The sequence below is a fragment of the Pituophis catenifer genome, unplaced genomic scaffold (assembly GCF_029215685.1).
Source record: "Pituophis catenifer annectens isolate HBS135680 unplaced genomic scaffold, rPitCat1.0.hap2 SCAF_2, whole genome shotgun sequence".
Taxonomy (NCBI): domain Eukaryota; kingdom Metazoa; phylum Chordata; class Lepidosauria; order Squamata; family Colubridae; genus Pituophis; species Pituophis catenifer.
In genome coordinates this window covers 125,005,392-125,024,464 of record NW_027256882.1, presented here as the reverse complement: position 1 = coordinate 125,024,464, position 19,073 = coordinate 125,005,392, and the positions used below count along the sequence as shown (strand labels likewise).

The 19,073-nt window shown below is 37.8% G+C and overlaps 1 protein-coding gene across 2 annotated transcripts in view; it reads left to right on the top strand.

Moving 5' to 3' along the window:
- Positions 1-19,073, top strand: part of STX8 (syntaxin 8) — a 73,679-nt gene that overhangs the window by 45,490 nt on the left and 9,116 nt on the right. For both annotated transcript variants that reach the window (XM_070934490.1, XM_070934491.1), the window contains exon 7: positions 2,856-2,957. In XM_070934490.1, coding sequence (XP_070790591.1) covers positions 2,856-2,957 — 102 coding nt within the window. The remainder of the gene's footprint in view (positions 1-2,855; positions 2,958-19,073) is intronic.

Genomic DNA, 19,073 nt, shown 5'->3' with positions numbered 1-19,073 from the left:
CAGGCATTTGACTGAAACCAGCTTGCTTTCACGTTTCTTTTCTCAAAGCTTTATGCTTCGTAAATGCAGCTTGTCCAAAGGCAAGAAGAGCAGGACCCATTCTTCAATACCCTTGCCAAATCCTAATATCCTTTAAACAAGTCCAAAAATAGCAAGCACAAAATGGCCAGGGAGGAGAGTTGCACGACTGAAGCCTCTTTTCTCTTCGCTGCTCTCAGGACTTCTCCCTGTGTGGTTTGAAAGAAGTCTCTAAAGAGGGCACACCTGGGTATTCTAATTCAAAATAAGGTGTAACCAAAAAAAAAAAAAAAAAGCAAGCCAAACAAATCCTCTTGCCTCTCCTTCACTTCACTTCTCTACAGAATGAGAATGTTGTTTTTCATACGTTGGACAGCTTTCTGTTCTCTTTGCACCCTTGGCCCATCTGTCCTGAATTTCTCTCTCTACCAGTCTCCCCTCATTGTGCCAAATTCTTTCCTACTGAATTCATTTATTAAGAAGTGCAATGGCAAGAAAGTATGCTTCTTTTCTTGATTTGCATTTTGAAGTGTCCCAATGTCTCGACTATTAGCTGCAGAATTTCGACCTCATAAAGATTAGGACCTTCCAAACTTACTCAGTTTGGAAAACTCAGAAGTTCTCAACCATGAATGAAGCAAAATAGAATCTGCACTCCTGTCTCTTCCTTTAACTTAGAGTTGCCCATAAATAATATGCCTGTCACTTCAAAGTGCTTTGTGTTAAGTGCGTTGAGTTCTGTACAATCCAAAAAAGAACTGCTATCTTGAAGCAGAAGAGAGTTTTTGGAAAATAAAGCACTTAAGGAGGTGAGGTATGTGGGCAAAAATGTGGCTGTTATTAGTTTTATGTGGCACCTATCAGAAATTTAGAGCATTTCACATGAAACTCATTATTCTTAAAATACTCTGAAATGTAGGCATTATTATCCTCCTCCACTCTCCTCCATTACAGACAGTACATGTGATTGTTATTACCAATACTAAGGTTGAAATTAGTATTTATTTATTGAATTTATATTGCTGCCTATTTGCCCATGGCGAATCAAGGCGGCTTACAGAATATAAAGCCAGATTTAAAACAATAAAAACTAACAAAAAGAATCAAATAAATTAATATAGTACAACATAACAAAATCACCCCCCACCTCTCACCCACCCCATCCCAGCATCCCTTGCCCCATTAAATGGCCCAATCACGCAAGCCATTTAATGGGCTCCATCCTGCTCTGGGTTCCCCAGGCCCACTGGCAGAACCAGGTCTTCAGCCCTTTCCAGAAGAGTATTAAGTGGGGGCCATTCTAATCTCTGAGGGAATGATGTTCCAGAGAGAGGGAGTCACCATGGAGAAGGCCCTTCTTCTGGGTCCCACCAGGTGTATCTCCTTTGGGGATGGGACCCACAACATTCCCTGCCTCCCACTCTGAGGTAGATGTGACCGGCAAGAGATGGTCCCTCAGATAACCTGGTCCCAAGCCATGAAGGGCTTTAAAGGTGACAACCAGCACCTTGAATTGCACTCGGAAGCAAATTTATTTATTTATTGGTTCGATTTATATGCCGCCCTTCTCCAGAGACTCAGGGCGGTTTACAATGCGTTAAGCAATAGCCTTCATACTTTTGTATATACCTGCTTAGTAGGCTTTTGGCCTCCCCTAAGCGGTGTTCTTTTTTATACAAAGTCAGTTTATTGCCCCCACAAACCGCGTCCTCAAATCAGCAACCAATGCAGCTTCTGCAGGAAAGGTGATACATGTGCACACCAGGGTCTGCACAAAACCATGCGGGCCGCTGCATTTTGCACCAACTGGAGCTTCTGGATACTCTTCAAGGGCAGCCCCGTGTAGAGCGCATTGTAAAATATGTTGGTTGAACCACTCCTCCAAAGTCATAAAAACTTATTCAGATGTAAAATAATGACCTGCTTGTACAAATGCCAATCCATGTCAGAGATGCTAAGATCACATATTCTAAGAGCTGAATTTAGAATTGGAGGCCTGGGGATTTTTCAGTGGCTAAATTATCATATTGTTACCATACTTGCTATGTAATTATCATGTATGCATCTTCATTTTACAGTGAGGAAAAAATATACCTATGTGAAGGGAATAGCAAAGGTTCCCCCCTTGAACACTTTTGAGGCCATACCTGCCTTGACTTCAGATAGATGAAGGAAATAATGGGAATTAGGATGAGTTGGTGTGATATGTTAAAATAGTCAGAAGTTTCTTTAATTTAAAGGATACCCTCTTAATACCCTTAAGTTAAGGGTATATTTATTACAGCAAAATTACAACATTAACCTAAACCCTAAACCTTTTTTCCCTTTATTGTGTTAATTTTAATTGTAAGTTCTTATGAAATGTTATTAACTACTTTACAGGATCCTTAAAAAAAAGTAGTATGCTTTATTTGTAACAGCCAAATCCAGTGTGATGTTAGAGGTGGGTACTGAAGAACCTTCTTTTCCTTCATACCATGTAAAGATGTCATGCAGGAAAAAGGCAGAACAAAAAACAAAAAACCACCCACTACACCCCAAAACAAAACTTTTTTTACTTTCTTCTTACCAAAGCAACTTGGGTTCAGAGTGAAACTACCGTAATCCAATGCCAAAATATGTTTGGCTTAATAATTCATTACACTACTTATGCATGTGGTTCTTTTAATGACTTCAGCATAGATACTATATCTTAAATGGTCCTCTACTTTATCTACTTTAGAAGACTCCAGTGCAAAATCAGAATTACAGAAATCTTTGACTTGATAAATTCTGTTTGTTTAAAAGCAATAACAGAAAGCTCAGATATTAATATTCAATCATGTTCTTCTTCCTAGAAATCATTGATGATCTTGCCAATTTGGTAGAAAATACTGACGACAACCTACGCAGACAAACCAAAAATGTCTTGAGGGTGGAGAAAAAGTCAACCTCCTGTGGTAAGATTTTAAATTTCATTCCTTTTGGTTTCTACTGGTTGCTACTTTTTGTGTTCTGAAACCTGGTTTAAAGCCATTTAATTTTTTTTCTAACAGCCAATACTAGCTCTTTCATATAACCTTGTACTTTCCTTTACAAACAATCTAACAATTATATCTAGGACCTTTGAAAAATCACTACCCCTTTTAAAAGGGGGAAAGAAGTGTGATAAACCAGTCATAATTATCCCAAGTTTGATTAAGGAAAATGAGTTATTTATCTCCTGGAGGGCATTTTCTACTTTGAGATAATTCTACTTCTTGGAACTAGTAGGCAAGGGTCAATCTTGAATGGGTCTTGCCAGGAGAGGTACCATTGGCCCTGCATAGAATGCAGACAGTGGAATTCATCTGGAAGTTCAAAACCCAGTCGTTTAGTTTTTTAAAACAAAATACCATTCCATTCTTGTGTTGTCTTCTATGCCTCCCTCCCTTCCTCTTGTCTTTTTCCTTTTTAGAAGGTGAGGCTGCCCTACTTTTGAACACTACTGTGCCACTGTAGAAGCCTGAAAACACAATCTGGAAACCATGGCAAGATGTTATCAATCTTTCTTCTTGATGGGAGAGGAACAGAGTAGCTGATTAGCATGGCAGCTATGCTACACAAGAAACACTGCGGGGCAATCATTGAATTCAAGTACTCAACTTTTGTAGAAAACCCAGCCAGGCCAGAAAGAAATGCCACATTCTAATACAATTCCCTCTCCTTTTATATAGGGCAGGGTTAGGGGACTATAGAATAATGTGTCATGACAGTGGAAGAGAGGATAAACAGTGACAAGAAGGAACTCCAGACCAGAAAACAAAGAAGTTATTAATCCCAAAGAAGGGCTAAACAGAGCTGAGGATAATCAAAGACAACCTTCCATCTTGAAGAAGCTCAGTTTAGGAAATGGATTATTAAAGTTTAGGAGATTTCTGATGCTGTGCCTACTTTCCAGCACATGAGACAGATCAAATATAAGTATCTTTTCCTCTGTAAAAAAAAAAACAACGCACACACATAAGAAACAAAAAAAAAAAAGCAATGTTATAAGTGAACAGATTTTCCCCAACACCAAGAATAAGGGTGATGGTATATTTAAGACCTTTCTCCCTCTTGATATTCCCAGGCCTCTGTGGGGCTTGATATGTTCTACCTCAGAGTCCTTCTTTTAGAAAAAAGGCCAAGAGAGATAAAGGCCATAAAACCTCTAAAAGAAAATTATAAAATAGGAGACAGAATTATTTCTTTATGAGATTTCTCCCTGCATCACTCTTTAAATTTAGGGAGTTTAGAGATAGTAATGGAATAGTGATAAATAATACAAAATTATTTAAATGTAAAAAATGTTTTAGAACATTATACTAATGGCTCTGGTGAAACCAGAATCAATCCTGAAAAGTGTTCTAGAAGAACCAGGTTTTTACCAGCTTCCAGAAGGCCATGAGAATGGGAACCATTATCATCTTAGTGGTTTTGTCTGTTCTGTAGGAGAGGAGCTCCCTCCCTCCATCTGAGTCTCATCACAGGTCATTTACTAATGAGTAAATAACCTATACAGTTTCCATCCCTGGCCCATATCTGAAACCAGAATGCAATAGGTACAGACAATATGCTTTCTCATATATCAATATATCAAGGTTAGATTTATTACCAACAGACCTGCATTCAAAATATCAACTACAGACCAAGATGATCAGCAGTCTGAATAATTGGCTTATGAGTTGAGACCGAGAAGCCTAAAGCAGACTTTGGCAGCAAATTCTAGAGTCCACTGGAGTTGGGCGAACAATTTCAACAAATAAATAAATACAATTTCCAATATATTTTTTTCTTCTGGAAAGTTTAACCCTTCCCTTCCTTCCATATCTCATCTGTGTCTCATTACCATTATCTTCTCTATTTCCATCCTTCTCAGTTAGCTGACTGTCCTTTCTCAGTGAACAAAGGTCCAATCAAGGGACACCCTCTTGAGATCCAACTACAGTATAATACAAGCACAGTAACCTCACCTACTAGCTATATTCGCAACCCCTTCATACATCCTGATCTACCTTATGATAATAGAACCACTGCCCTCACCACCTTCCCACTCACTCCAGCCCCCCTGGCTCTACTCCCTGGATCAGAAGAGGCATGGTGGAAAACGCTTTCCCTATTCTTTTGCTCATCGCAGAGACCTTCCTTTTCACTTTTCTGACTCTGACTGTGGGAAATGACAGTCCTCTTTTCCTGTGATTACTTTGCTTCCACTCCCTCATCCTCAGTTACACATGTTCATATAAATCCAAAGGAAGGGGAATAGGCCTAGTACTCTCTTTTCATCTCCTGCCACTAGTTTAATAAGTAGCATGGTGGTCTGTTTATTGTGGAATAAATATGGGGAACTGTATTTAGGCCCAGAAATCCATGGGAATTATGAGAGATGAGGGAATGGATGAATGCAAGGACATATAAATTGATATGATTTTGGCAGATTTTCATATAATACAGCATTTAGGACAAAGTATGAAAATGTGAGTGTACATGAAAATGATCTTATATTTGAGGGTGGAAAGGTTAGAAGAATATAATTTCTGGGGTAATTTTAGCACAAATAGCATAATCATGGTGTAAGTAGTAATATCAATACTAAGCACTATGAAATTCTGTATAATTGAACTTGTAATCTGGAGGTAGTGAATTCTGTCAGTGTCTACTCATGGAATTACTGAAGGAGAATGAGCTCCTCCTTCATAAAGATATTTTTTTCCATCCTCTTGTAAAGACTTCAAAAAAAAATTAAGGATATTGTAGTTTTCTCCTCCTTCCACAAGATGGTGATACAGTTCCTAATCTTAAGAAATTAAATAACAGCTTCCCTTTTATATTGTTTCTGACTGTTTTGGAGAAAGTAGAATCATCACTTCTATTTTTTTTCTCCTTAAACTTTTGCTATATCAGCCCATCTCAGAAATGTTGATTACTAAAGTAGTCAGGTATTTTCCCTGGTTTTGTTTGTTATGTTTAAATATAGAGAAGTCTCATCTAAATCAACAAAGAGAATTATAAAATCTTAAAGCCTGTCAAATTACAGCTGTAAATTATATAAAATGATTCTTGTCTTTTAGATATTTCTCTTTATCTAATTTACTGGTAATTTCTATTTTCTGTTCCTCTCACTAGGTTTTTTGAATAGATTATTTCAGGTCTGCAGATGCTTTCATAAGATATAAACTTTGTATGTTCCAATGAGGAAATCTCTATTCATTTTATTTCTAATATAACCAAGGGTTTAGTTAACATGACATGAAGTCAACTTTTCCTACGGTCTGTTTGCTGGATGATTATGCCAATATTCCATCAAAAAACTGCATGGACAATTGCCTTGGCTTGGAACCAAAAGATGTTTTGGTTCCAAAACATCTTTTCCTGGCATATGAGTTGTGCCAGTTTTTGAATCTTGTCATGTTTCCAGAGTTAAATAAGTTGCATAGTTTTCCATAAAAGTGCTACCATGTTACTTGTAATGCAAGCGTATCTGGTTTCATTATCTTTTTCTTGAAAATATATTTTGTGTGTGTACACATCATGTGTTCTATAGAAATTGTGGAGCAGATTGAGAAGAGATGCATAGAGGAACAATTTATTGTTTCCTGTTGAAAAAAAAAAGATATTTTAATTACTGAAACACCAGTGCTGCAATGTGCTGAAGCCAAATTAGAACCAATATATTTACAATTGTGTATGTTTTGCTGCCACCAGAACCTCTCTTGAAATCAAAAAACTCTATTTTTTCCCCATTGAACCTTGATTGCTCTGGGCAGAATCTGAATTTGAATTTTGCCTTCAAATAATTAAGTCCATTGTTTGGCAGAGCTTCTCAGACCATAGTTGCTTCTGCAGATCTGCAAAGCATTACATCTTCTATGCATCTACTGCAGGGGTGTCAAACTGGCGGCCCGTGGGCCGGATGTGTCACACATAGGTCACGCCCACCCCAGCTCCACGAAGGGGCAGAACATTGTGAAACGTCATGTGATAGCAACATGATGCTGCAAATTTGACACCTGTGATCTACTGTATTTGTGAAAGTTAATTCTTACATGGTAAGAAGGAAACTGCCTGATGCCTGATCTGTCCATTAACCAAATAACAGATAAATAGAAACTGGTCCTGCTCAAAAGAGTTGGGTGTCTAATATCATGAAGGATATCAGGTTTGCTACTTGTCCTTTTTCAAGGCATGGCAAGGGAAATGTGGTAGAGGAAGCGATTTCCCAATCAGTATGTTTTTTTTCCCTAGCTCAAGGATAGGAGGAAACCACCTCAAAGGAGGTATGGGGAAAGAATCTCACGTCTATTATACAATGTCATGTGTAGAGTTTCCTGAATCAGGGAGAATTTACCCAAAGATTTACCCACGGTCTTATCTATGATGTGGGCCTCTTCCTGTGATGTAGTTTCTTCCTATCTTTGAGATAGGAAAATAACACGATGGTTGGGGAAACTGCTTCTTCTACCACATTCCCCTTGCCATGCCTCAAAAAAAGGACCACAAACATACTGCCCTCAGACAGGATTGGGGCAGTGTTTTCCCGCTTCTGCTGATGAGGGAACTGATAGGAAAGGAGGAGCTGGGAAGGAGACTTTCACTGTCATTCTCCCCCTTCCCCAAACAGATATCCCTTGCAGATCTTTTCAGCAATGGTGCTTTTCAGCCCCACAATTTCTAGGTAAAATTGTTCCAAGTTCTTCAGAAAGTATGGAGCAATAGCAGACTGTTGCAGTAGCAGAGAAGTAAATTGGCCATTTCGAAGCCACTGTGTCAGCCGATTAGGTACACCAGACCAAGAAATCAACTCCACAGGAAAGGTAAAACTACTTTTATTGAGGTTTCCCATAAGAATCTTGGAAATCTGATTGCATTGTACCTTTTTGCCCTTCTTATAATTCTGTGAATTAGAAAGATATAGTATCTGTCTAAGTGACTTAAGTTTTGGTTTTTGTTTTTTTTTACCTTTTGTCACTGTAGTAATGGATCTTGCATGTTTCTATCAAGGTCATCTTCCTTGCTCTCTATACATTGCTGCTCTAAGCAAGCAGGCTAGGAGTTGTAGCCTGGAAAATCAGGGAGGGAGTGTCATGGTGGCGATGGCAGAGATTACTTTAGAAGTAGTAACTTCATGTTATCATACAATATATAGTAGGACAAAAACATCAACAGCCAACTTTGAGAGGTTCTCTTCTGTCAGGCAGATAAAGTAGAAATGGCCACAAAGGCACAGAAACCTGTGACTGGATGGGAGGGGACAGTCTTGAAGTAGTTCTGCAGGTCACTAATCTCCTTAGGGTCCTGCTTTATAAAACACAGCAAAAATATTGTGGCACCCAGTAAAAAATAATACAAGATGTCTCCTGTTGGATATCTTTTGTCTGGTGTTAACCTCTTTCAGTGGTAGACTAGACCAAGATGGAGACTTTGTTGTGAAAACATGTCCTCCACAACAGAGAACAGCTCACCTTGCAGCTGGGGCCAGGAAGATATGTCAATGAACTTTTAGTAGAGGCCCTATAATTAGTTACTATTTACTTCTGATGACATGACAGCTGCACGAAATAACAATCCTCATCATATCTGCCAAGTTGTGGTGTTTTTTTCAGCAATATTTTAATAATTTTTATTGTTCGGATAGCTTTAGCCCTTGTGCTGGGATTCTTGGTTAACAGAAATCTTAGCAGGATTCAATCCTCCTAGGACCGTAATGTTGATTTTCAGGTGTCAAAAGTTTTATTATTTGTAATAATAAGTCCCAGCATAGACACTGGCTTCTGTCCTCATCCTTTGCTTCTCCCCTGATGAAAAAAACATCAAAATTATGTGGCTTGGCCCAGTTACCCAGACAGCCTGGTGCATAGCTCTTCCTAGAGAAGGCTTTATTTGCAAAACAATCATTCTGTTGGCGAGAGCATTCAGAAAGAAACTATCTGGACAATAAGTTGTCCAGTTGTCTTCTAGATTAAAAAAAAAGTGGCCTATGCCAAGTTCATATTTTCTCACATTTTACTTTGGGGAGCAAAAATCTGACATTTAGAATGATACTTCCAGAACTGGGCTTTTTTGAAAGGTCATTTGAAAGGTCATCTGCAGATTAAAAGTCTAGATACCTTAACCTTGTCCTTCCTTTATTCTTTACTGAGTAGTGCTAGATTTGGCATGTCTAGTGAGAAATGGATAGAGCTAGGCCAGTGGGAAAGGGACAGTAACACCTAGTTAATTACATTTGCATATGCAGCTGTTCAAACAGAGTTTGGCCAGTGCCTGCTCCATCTCTTGCTAGGGATTTGGTACAGCTGTCACTGGTCCCGGCAGTTCATTGGAGGGCTGCAGTGAGTCCCTGGAATGCCGCCTCAGTCATCTATCATTTCAAAGGCCAAGTAATTAGTTCTGTTGGAATAAAAAGAGGAACAAACCTTCTAGTTCATTTTCCAAGGATACGTGTCAAGGAGTTAAATCACTACTTTATATTTTTGAAACTGCTGGAATGCAATAATTAGATAGTTAATGCTTACCCATTTATTTTCCTAGCAGTCTTTAAACTGATGAGGCTTTATTGTAATTTTAGGTGATTGTTCAAGGTTTTTTTTTTAAAAAAAATAAAAAATAAAGATACCAAACCATTACAAGTCTTGATGCCACTGTAACTTAGCATCTTCTATTTGCAGCAATTGTATTTAAATGACTAAAAATAAATAGTTTTTGTTTTAGGCTGCCTTGTTATGCAATGATTCTTCTAAAATATCTTACCTAAATGCATGAAGCATGATGACTGTGGCAATATAATGGTTGAAAATATTCACATTCTTCTGGCATATCCAGATAGGTGATTATTTTAACAAATAGTCATCTTTTCAAAAAAATCCTCTTTTGCATATTTATTTATTTATTCATTCATTCATTCATTCATTCATTCATTCATTCATTCATTCATTCATTCATTCATTCAGTTTCCACCCAACTCAGCCAAATGACTCTGGGTGGCTTACAATTCTAAAATTATGAAACAGAAGTTGTGAATACTCCAACACTGGAAGTTTTTAAGAAGAGATTGGACAACCATTTGTCTAAAATGGTATAGAGCTTTCTGCCTGAGCAGGGGATTGGACTAGAACAGGGATCCCCGACCTGTGGGCTGTGGCCCACTATTGGGCCATGACCTATTCACAACTGGGCTGTGAGAGTATCCGGCTGGTGTGGTGCTCGGGTTCTCCACTCACGCGACCATCGCAGGTGCTAGAGGCCTCCCTCACATGAGTGTCATGAGTGCTCAAGGCCCCACTTGTGCGAGCGTCATGGCCGTTGGCATGCATGTATGCACCTGACTTAGACTTAGAATAAATATATTGTCACTTTGAATGTACACTAATTGGCATATATTAAAATAAAATTGTGTTGCATACAGCTCTCAAATATACACTCACCATCTCCAATATACACTACATAAACATGACTGACTAAAAAAATAAATTAAAATTATGCATATACCCATATATATTAAATGACACAGAGAAACAACACAGTCTAGTTTGGATGTATGCATGTATATGGCAAGAAAAACGAATCTTGCGAGTTTACCAGACAGATGGCATAGGGAAAAACATTAAAACAGTAAGAACACCCACAAAAGAAATAGATGCAAACAGCAGCCATGATGCTTACCAAGGATAGCTGCTTTAGCAAGCATGGTGAGCAAAAGGCAAGTAGATTCCCTGGATTTCTTGACTCTCTAGTAGGAACTTGATCATTTTTTCATATGTGTATAATGCTGATGGTTTGCTCTGCATCGCACTAACTTCCTAGTTAACTTATTTTTTAATTAAAAGAGTTCAATTAAAAGACTCTTTTAAAAAGTCTGCTGGATCAAGTGGTCTGATGGGCACATTGGTACTCATGGGCCTCATTGCCTCCCTTTGCCTTACTGTAATTCTCGGTACCTATTCTTATCGCTTGATGAGCAGCCAATATAGCAGGTGCCTGTCACTTACTTCTTTGGCAATGTGTTTGTTTTATTCTTTTCACTTTCATTTTGAGATGTGAGATTTGCTTCTTCTTTCTTGCTCTTCAGGGATTCTCGACCTAAAGCTGGAGCGACTGCTTTATGATGGGTTTATTTACCTAATCAATGGGCTCTGGTGTTGTCTAGGAAATGCTGGCATTTTTGAAAGAGAAACTCCTAGTAACTGACAAACAAAAGTCCAGCAGTTAGGTCTGATGAAACAACGAAATGAAGGTCAGCTAATATTGCCCTCCGTCGCTTTCCCGGTGGCCATGACAGCAGGGGAGGTTTATTTGAAGATCCCAGACTCAGAGTCACTGTTCGTATTGTCACCCGCCTGAGTATTCGAGGCCGTGCCAACAGTTTAGGATATTAATGTATTCCACAAGATCAGGGAGAAAGAAATTCCTCTGCATGTCTTTGTTTTGTTTACTCTAATTCCCCCCTCCCCTTTTTCCCCTATGCACTTTGTTTGCAGTGCCTTTGTCTGGTGATGTTGCTGGGCATTTCTGATGAGAAAGGAAAGAATTACGAAGAAGGGAGGAAGGAGAGAGGAGTTAGTACTTTTGAAACACGGGGTGAATTTTTTTTTTTTTTTTACCAGTTGGTCAGGTGAGTTAAAATTAATATTCTGGTTAGGATTGGGAATGCAAATATATGTAGATTCCCCTCATACCTCCCCTCCCTCCTTTCCTCAAGAAGCAAATCTCTTCAAGGAGATTTGCTTTCTGGGCCCAGAAATTATTCTACAAAACCCCAAGCACCGCTGCTCCACAGGATGCCATGCCTCAGTGCGTCTTTAGTATTCATCCTTGCTTCATTACCAGAGCCACCTCTCAGCCCACCCCCAGCAGCTGCTAAAAGGGGCAAAATTACAGCAATTCATACTGCTGGTGACTTACTGCCAGGGGAATAATTGGTTTCTGTTTGCAAGGGACATTATCACAGCTATGCCTCTAAAACAAGAAATTGTTTACAAGTTTGGGGGAAGGGGGATGTTCAGTGTAATGTATTTATCAGGATTTTCACAGGATTTGAAGGAAGGTGGTTTCCCAGAAAGAAAAGCTGTTAATCAAGAAACAATGATCTAATAAAGACATGGGTAGGGAAATAAATATAGGTAGATTTGTTAAAGGTTCCAATGTCTTATACTATCCTAGGAGGAATTGTACATAGTACTTAGATATTTTTTAAATATATTCTTTGATCCCTCATGGAAATGTTAATGAGACAAAATGTGCTAAAGAGCTCTTCAGACCCTGCCTGGAGAGGAAGGAATGAAATGCAGACCCTCTGGAGGGCTTCTAGCACACAAGAAATCCCTTTGTTTCCTGTTTTAAAAAACCAGAGACATGTCTAAAATCAGGGACAAACTGAGAGCAGGCTGAAGGGACACTGTTGAAAACTAGGCTTTCTGTGTTTTTAAAAGAGGAGGAAAATGTGAATACCACAGCCCGCTTGATAGGCAGCATAAAGGGGGTGGGTATTTGAAGTCCAGCATGAAGGTGCTATGAAGATGGGAGTGAGATACAGTTAGGCCGCCTTTCACTTAGACTTAATTAAGGACCGCACATGCTTTGTCTCTTGGGGTCTCCATTCCTCAATAGAGGCCTCAGCTCAGCCCCAAAATTGTATCTATAGACCTGCTGCCTTTGTGCTGAGTTGCCACACCAAAAACAGTAGCAAGTACAGGCCCCATGTTGCTGGAGGTCATCCTCTTGTTCAGAGAAGTGAGCCTGCATCTCCAAGAAAAAAATGGGTATAGTTGGAAGGGAGCCCGTTTTACAACTGGGGAATAACCAGCCTTTCTGTTTCTCTGTGTGTGTATCAACAAAAAGCCAGTGGGAGGTAGAAGAGGTTTTGTAACACTTTCCACAACTTGATTATGTAGACTTAATGAGGAGTCAGAGGTTATACCACAAAGGGCAAACACTTTTCCTCAAGGAATCAACACAGTGTGTTAAAGTCTATGAATGAGAAATAACTTGAATCTTTCACCCAGCTATTGATTATTCCAGATCTCTTTTTATGTGTTGGAATTTATCAGTTTATGTAGCATTCTATGTACATAGTTATAATGAAATTAGTTTCAGATAAGAGAGGAAGAAAGAGATTTATTTTGATACACTGGAATAGTCTTTCTCAGCTGGTAGATTTACCCTGGAGTCGATTAAGGAGCTGAAATTTATATAGGCTGGTAGGTGATGGTCTAGTTATATTGCAAAGCAAATTACACGAGAAGGGTTAGCCATTAATCTACCCAAGAGCTCATACACATAGAGGTAGTCATATTTGGCTTAATAGAACATGAGATTTCTTGGTAAATGGGATTATGTTCAAATTTGGGAGAGAGAAGACAAGCACATAAATGATGGTGAGGATGTATGACGATACACATTTTGATCTGGCTCAAACATGATGGCATTGAAGCCATTACTAAAGAGGGTGTGAAAAAGCTTGGGCCAAACTCTTAACTTTGTATTCACAAAGTGACTGCAACCCAATTTTTATAATTCTGGATGAGATTTATTTTTCTAAATCCATCTTATTCTGATATTAAACTGGGAATCCCAAAGCTAGTTCAATTGACTCAGTTTAGAAATTATTATTGTTCCTTGATGTCATTCAACATTTATTAAGAAGCATGTAAACAAATGATAACTATTTGCACAGGCATATACCCTGTGAGAAATGAATTTGGAGAAGGGAGCAGAATAAGGCAGTATAGTATTAGGTTTATTGTTGATAGGCTATAGAATATGGGGAAACACAGGGACTCTGTTTAACTCTGTGGCAAGTTATAAGTAACTCTTTGGCTGTAGATGTGCACCTGTGTCTTCCAAGTATTATGGAAGCTGTGACCCACTTTTGAACTATCATCTGGAAGCTGTTATGGAATGAATAGGGGTGAAGGAAGTAATTAGAAACCAGATGTCTTATCCCATCCAGAGTATGTAAGCCTACTATTGAGCAATCAGAAATGTAGCCTAAGAATGTTCTTGCTTCTTAAATAGTAGCGTAAGCCAAATGTGTTTTCTTCAGTTATAGTTGATGTTTAATAGAAGTGAACAGAACCATCATTCATATTTTGGTAATTTAAATATTTAGTTAGGATAACGTGGCCTTTACAATACATCAGGAGGCTTTAGCTTATATATAATGCCACAATAAAACAATGCCTTGTATGGTGATGTGTCTAAGAGAATATACCTTCCAGAACCTTTAGTTTCATTTGCAGTATAGAGAGTTTAGTTCTTAAGGATGTTTTTATATCATTTCCTTCTTTCCTCCCTCCCTCCCTCCTTCCCTCCCTCCCTATCCTATTTTAGATTTTTAGGGATATTCATAATTTGTCTTGGTTTACACAATCAGAGGTTTTTGTGTAATCAGCAAAAATATGCATCTCTTGGATTTCCATTGCTGTTTTCATTTTTCATTAGGTGTGAGCAATATGGATTTGGGTGTTCCTGCCTCATATGAATCAAATTGATACACCTGGCATTTCACATTCCATGTATTATTGAAGTCTAGATTACATAATGTTGAACATAATTTTACTGTTGTTATTATTAACATTATCTTCCTAGCATATGAGATAGGAGGAATTATTACTTCCAATGACTTAGAATCTATCCTTCTATTGGGGCAATCTAACTTATTAATAGCCATAGTTGACTTTTCTGAACTTGTGATGACCTACAATTCAAAGATAGTTTTCATAAGTACTCTTACTGCAAAGATAGTCAATCTAATAGCTAAATTTGTTTTTTTTTTATCCTAATGGCCTTTTTCCAATTAAATTTTATTGCATAATTTTCAACCTATTTTTCTTTCTCTCGGGCTTAATTTGCCTTTTCTTGTGAATATACACTTCTAAAGAATACTCATTAAATACCAGGAAGTCCCATGGAGTTAAAGGTTTAAGGAGGAAGGTGTGTCTATGTATGTACATAGGCTGCTTGAATAAAGGGGGTGCATCCTTTTTCCTCATTGAGCTGTTACAAACTGGTATCTAAAGATACAAAGGAAGCATGTTTATCAGCTACTGTTGAAAATGTAACAACAGCAACACGAATGAGTTTTCATGGCAAAAGGTATTCGGAAGTCAAATGGCAGTAAGGAAAGCATTGGAAAATGAATGAGTCCAGTTTGGGGAAATAATCTTTGTAAGCCTGTGTTGGAGCAGAGGATACATTGCCATTTTTTTTAAAAAAAAAGTTTAATTGGCACAATGGAGGAAAGTGATTTATGAGTCATGGGCTTTTGCTCTACTATTTCTCTTCAGCTATGCCTCTTATAAAAACAGAAAATGTCTCTTTGGATTAATAAACTTGTTCAAGAATTTGTGGAAGCACTGAGAAGAGGACCATTGCTCAAGGAAAGGATGTTGCAGTGCATTCCTTTCCAGATTTATATCCCCTTTACTGGCTTATTTACTGCTTGCTAGTGACTTTTGTCCAAAAAACAAGACTATGTAATAATTTTTTATCATCAAGATTCTAATATTGTAATCCATTTTCCTTGTGTCTGGCAAGTCGTATGAGGCTTGCAGTTTTGTTCTTCAGATGCCTAGATTTAGGTAGACTACAAAACAAACAAACAAACAAACAAATAAATACAATTCACCATCAAGAATTTCATACAATAATTTGCCATACTGCAACAGTCCCTACAGTCCAATTTATGTACATATAATTTATAGATTTACTTTACTATGACATAATTTAAGATCATACATTACAGAGGCTCAGTAATCAAATAATTGCTGGAAAACAATAATAAGAATCTATAATTAAATACAATATATTTCTTCATAAAGGCTAAATTTTAAAACAATTTCACAAAAGATTCACTAAAATGTTTTTAGTACCTTTTAAAGTTTTGATTAATTAGATACCAGGCATAATTCCTGGAAGTTGGTTCCAGAGGATTGGCCCTGAATAGGAAAACGCTTTCACTCCTGTTTTGCTACAAAGTGATTACAATTGTCTCTGACTTCTACAAAACTGGTGTCTTTTAATTTCCACTTCTTTGCTGGTCTATGACCATAATAAAAGATTGATTGAATTTCCATTTAAAGGTACCTAACATTTAAAATCTTGATTAATTTGGAAGTAGCAGGAGGTGCATCTCATTTTAGCGCTATATTAGCTAATCAACTCATGCACATAGAAGAACCCATGAGTTGTGGACCAATATAATTGGTATAATATCAATTATACCTATATAATTGGTATTATATTACCAATATAAGAAAACATTTTTTTCTTTTCGATGTTGGAATTTGTTGTATGATATTTAATTGAAAACGAAGTACTCCATTGTCAACAAGCCTGTTTGCAATTGTAGAGTGGCTAGACTGAAGTTTTCTTACTTCAAAATTAAATTGAATTTTTTTCCATCTGTCATTTTGCTGGTTGAAGGATATTGGAAGCCTCTGTAAAGGTTCTTGATTGCGGATTATCCAAATGTGGTTGATGAATGTTAAATGTCAGGAGCAGGGGATTTAGCGTATGAATTTCCCAGGGTTTGATAATCTTGTAGAGCAGCTAGGTGTGACTGCTTCCCCAATAATCTACTTAACTCAGTAGTTCCACCCTTCTATTGCCTTGTAAGGAGAATGAGATTCCTAGATCGTTTGCATGATAAGTAACTTCAGACCCTAAGAGCCTTTGAAAGGGTAGCTGAGAATTAATTGTGGCAGATTGAACTAATGGCTTCCTATATTCACTGGTTAAGTTGAAAACAAGAACTTGAAAAGCTTCCTTCAGTTAAGTACAGTAATGGCCTCACAGTATAATTCAATAGCCAAAATGTTATTAAAGTTTTTCTAATCTAGGAGAATGTGTTCTATGTTCCAAATTCATGGAATTTGCTGAAAAAACAGGATACATTAGGTTTTGTTCTGATGCAGAAGAAATTAATAGATTTTTTTTGAAAAATCTTTATAACCTCTAGAGGTTACTATCACCCTGTAACCAAACTATATGGTGATGATAATTTTATATGAAACCTCAATTTGCAATGCATTAACTAGTCTATGTGTATGTAGATTATTAATATAGCTATAGATAAAAATGCACAATTGCATACACTATGGAATATATACAACAGTTTTTTCCAACCTGATGTTCTATGGTGGATTAAAAAATAACATGATGATAATACAGAAGATGTAATTTAAAAGGACTAGAGCAGTGCATTATTCTCCTTGCAAATACTTTTGTGGATTAAATTATGAACAAGCTAGTGCAACTTCATTACAGGATACTGTTTTGCAACTGCAACATGCAAATTAACTGCTATCCATAGTACCCTCATCCAAGTATGGATATAATTGACATGACTCGTCCCACATTTCCTGCACTAATAATAGAATAATAGAGTTGGAAGGGACCTTAGAGATCTATTACAACCCACTGCTCAGGCAGAAATCTTACTACCATTGCAGACAAATGGTTGTCTGATCTCTTCTTAAAAACCTCCAGTGTTGGAGCACCCACAACTTCTGGAGGCAAGTTGTTCCACTGATTAACTGTTCTAACTGTCAGGAAATTTCTCCTTAGTTCTAAATTGCTTCTCTCCTTGATTAGTTTTCACTCATTGCTTCTTGTCCTGTCCTCAGGTGCTTTGGAGAATAGATTGACTCCCTCTTCTTTGTGGCAACCCCTGAGATATTGGAACACTGCTATTATGTCATTATGTCACCCCAGTCCTTGTTTTCATTAGACTACACATACCCAATTCCTGCAACCATTATTCATATGTTTTAGCTTTCAGTCCCCTAATCATCTTTGTTTCTCTTTTCTGCACTCTTTCTAGAATCTCAACATCTTTTTTATATAATGGCGACTAAAACTGGATGCAATATTCCATGTGTGGTCTTACCAAGGCATTATAAAAGTAGTATTACTACTTCATTACCACTTGATCTTGATTTTATCCTTTTATTAATGCAGCCTAGGACTGTGTTGGCTTTTTTGGTAGCTGTAGCACACTGCTAGCTCATATTTAAGTGATTGTCCACTAGGATTCCAAGATCCCTGTTGAACTACTGTTGAGCCAGGTACCACCTATTCTATACTTGTGCATTTAGTTTTTCTTGCCTAAATGAAAAACTTTTCTTACTTTTCTCTACATTGAATTTCATTTTCTTATGGTCCAGTATTCAAGTCTGTCAAGATCCTTTTGTATCTTGAGCCTATCTTCTGGAGTATTCGCTATTCCTGCCAGTTTGGTGTCATATGCAAGTTTGATGAGTTCTCCTTGTAAGTGATTGATGAAGATACTGAAGAGTACTGGGCCTAGGACAAAGCCTTGGGATACCCCATTGCATACTTCCCTCCATGTAGAACAGTCCATTAAGGATTACATGTTGAGTGTGATTGGTCAGTCAATTATAAATCCATCTGGTGGTGATATTGTCTAACCCAGATTTTTCTATCTTACAAAGTAGTAGATTGTAGTCAACTTTATCAAATGCCTTACTAAAGTCCAAGTAAATTATATCCACAGCATTTCGCTGTTCCACTGATTTTGTCATTTTGCCAAAGAACGCAATAAGATTTGTCCGGAATGATCTGTTTTTGACAAATCCATGTTGGTTTTGTTTGACTCTATGTGTTCACAGATTTTTTGCTTGATTATCCTTTCCAGAATCTTTCCAGGTATTGAGGTCAGGCTGATAGGTCTGTAGTTTCCTGGATCAATTTTATTCTAGTATGATAATGAAGAAATCTAGCTTAGAGAACTATCACATCATTCCTTGCACTCAGTCGTTCAGTCATCTCAAAAGTGGACTACTGTAATTTGCTCTACAAGGGGCCAACCTTGAAGAACATGTGGAAGCTATACCTAGTGCAGAGCATGGCAGCACAGGTTTTGGGGGGGGGGGGCTCAAGAATAATCCCTGTGACATTACCACAGTTGCTCCGCGAATTGCACTGGTTACCAGTCTGTTTCCAGGTGCAATTCAATGTGTTGGTGAAGCCCTTCATGGCATGGGTCCAAGTTACTTGAGGGACCATCTCACACCACTGGGATTGGCCCAAACCACTTG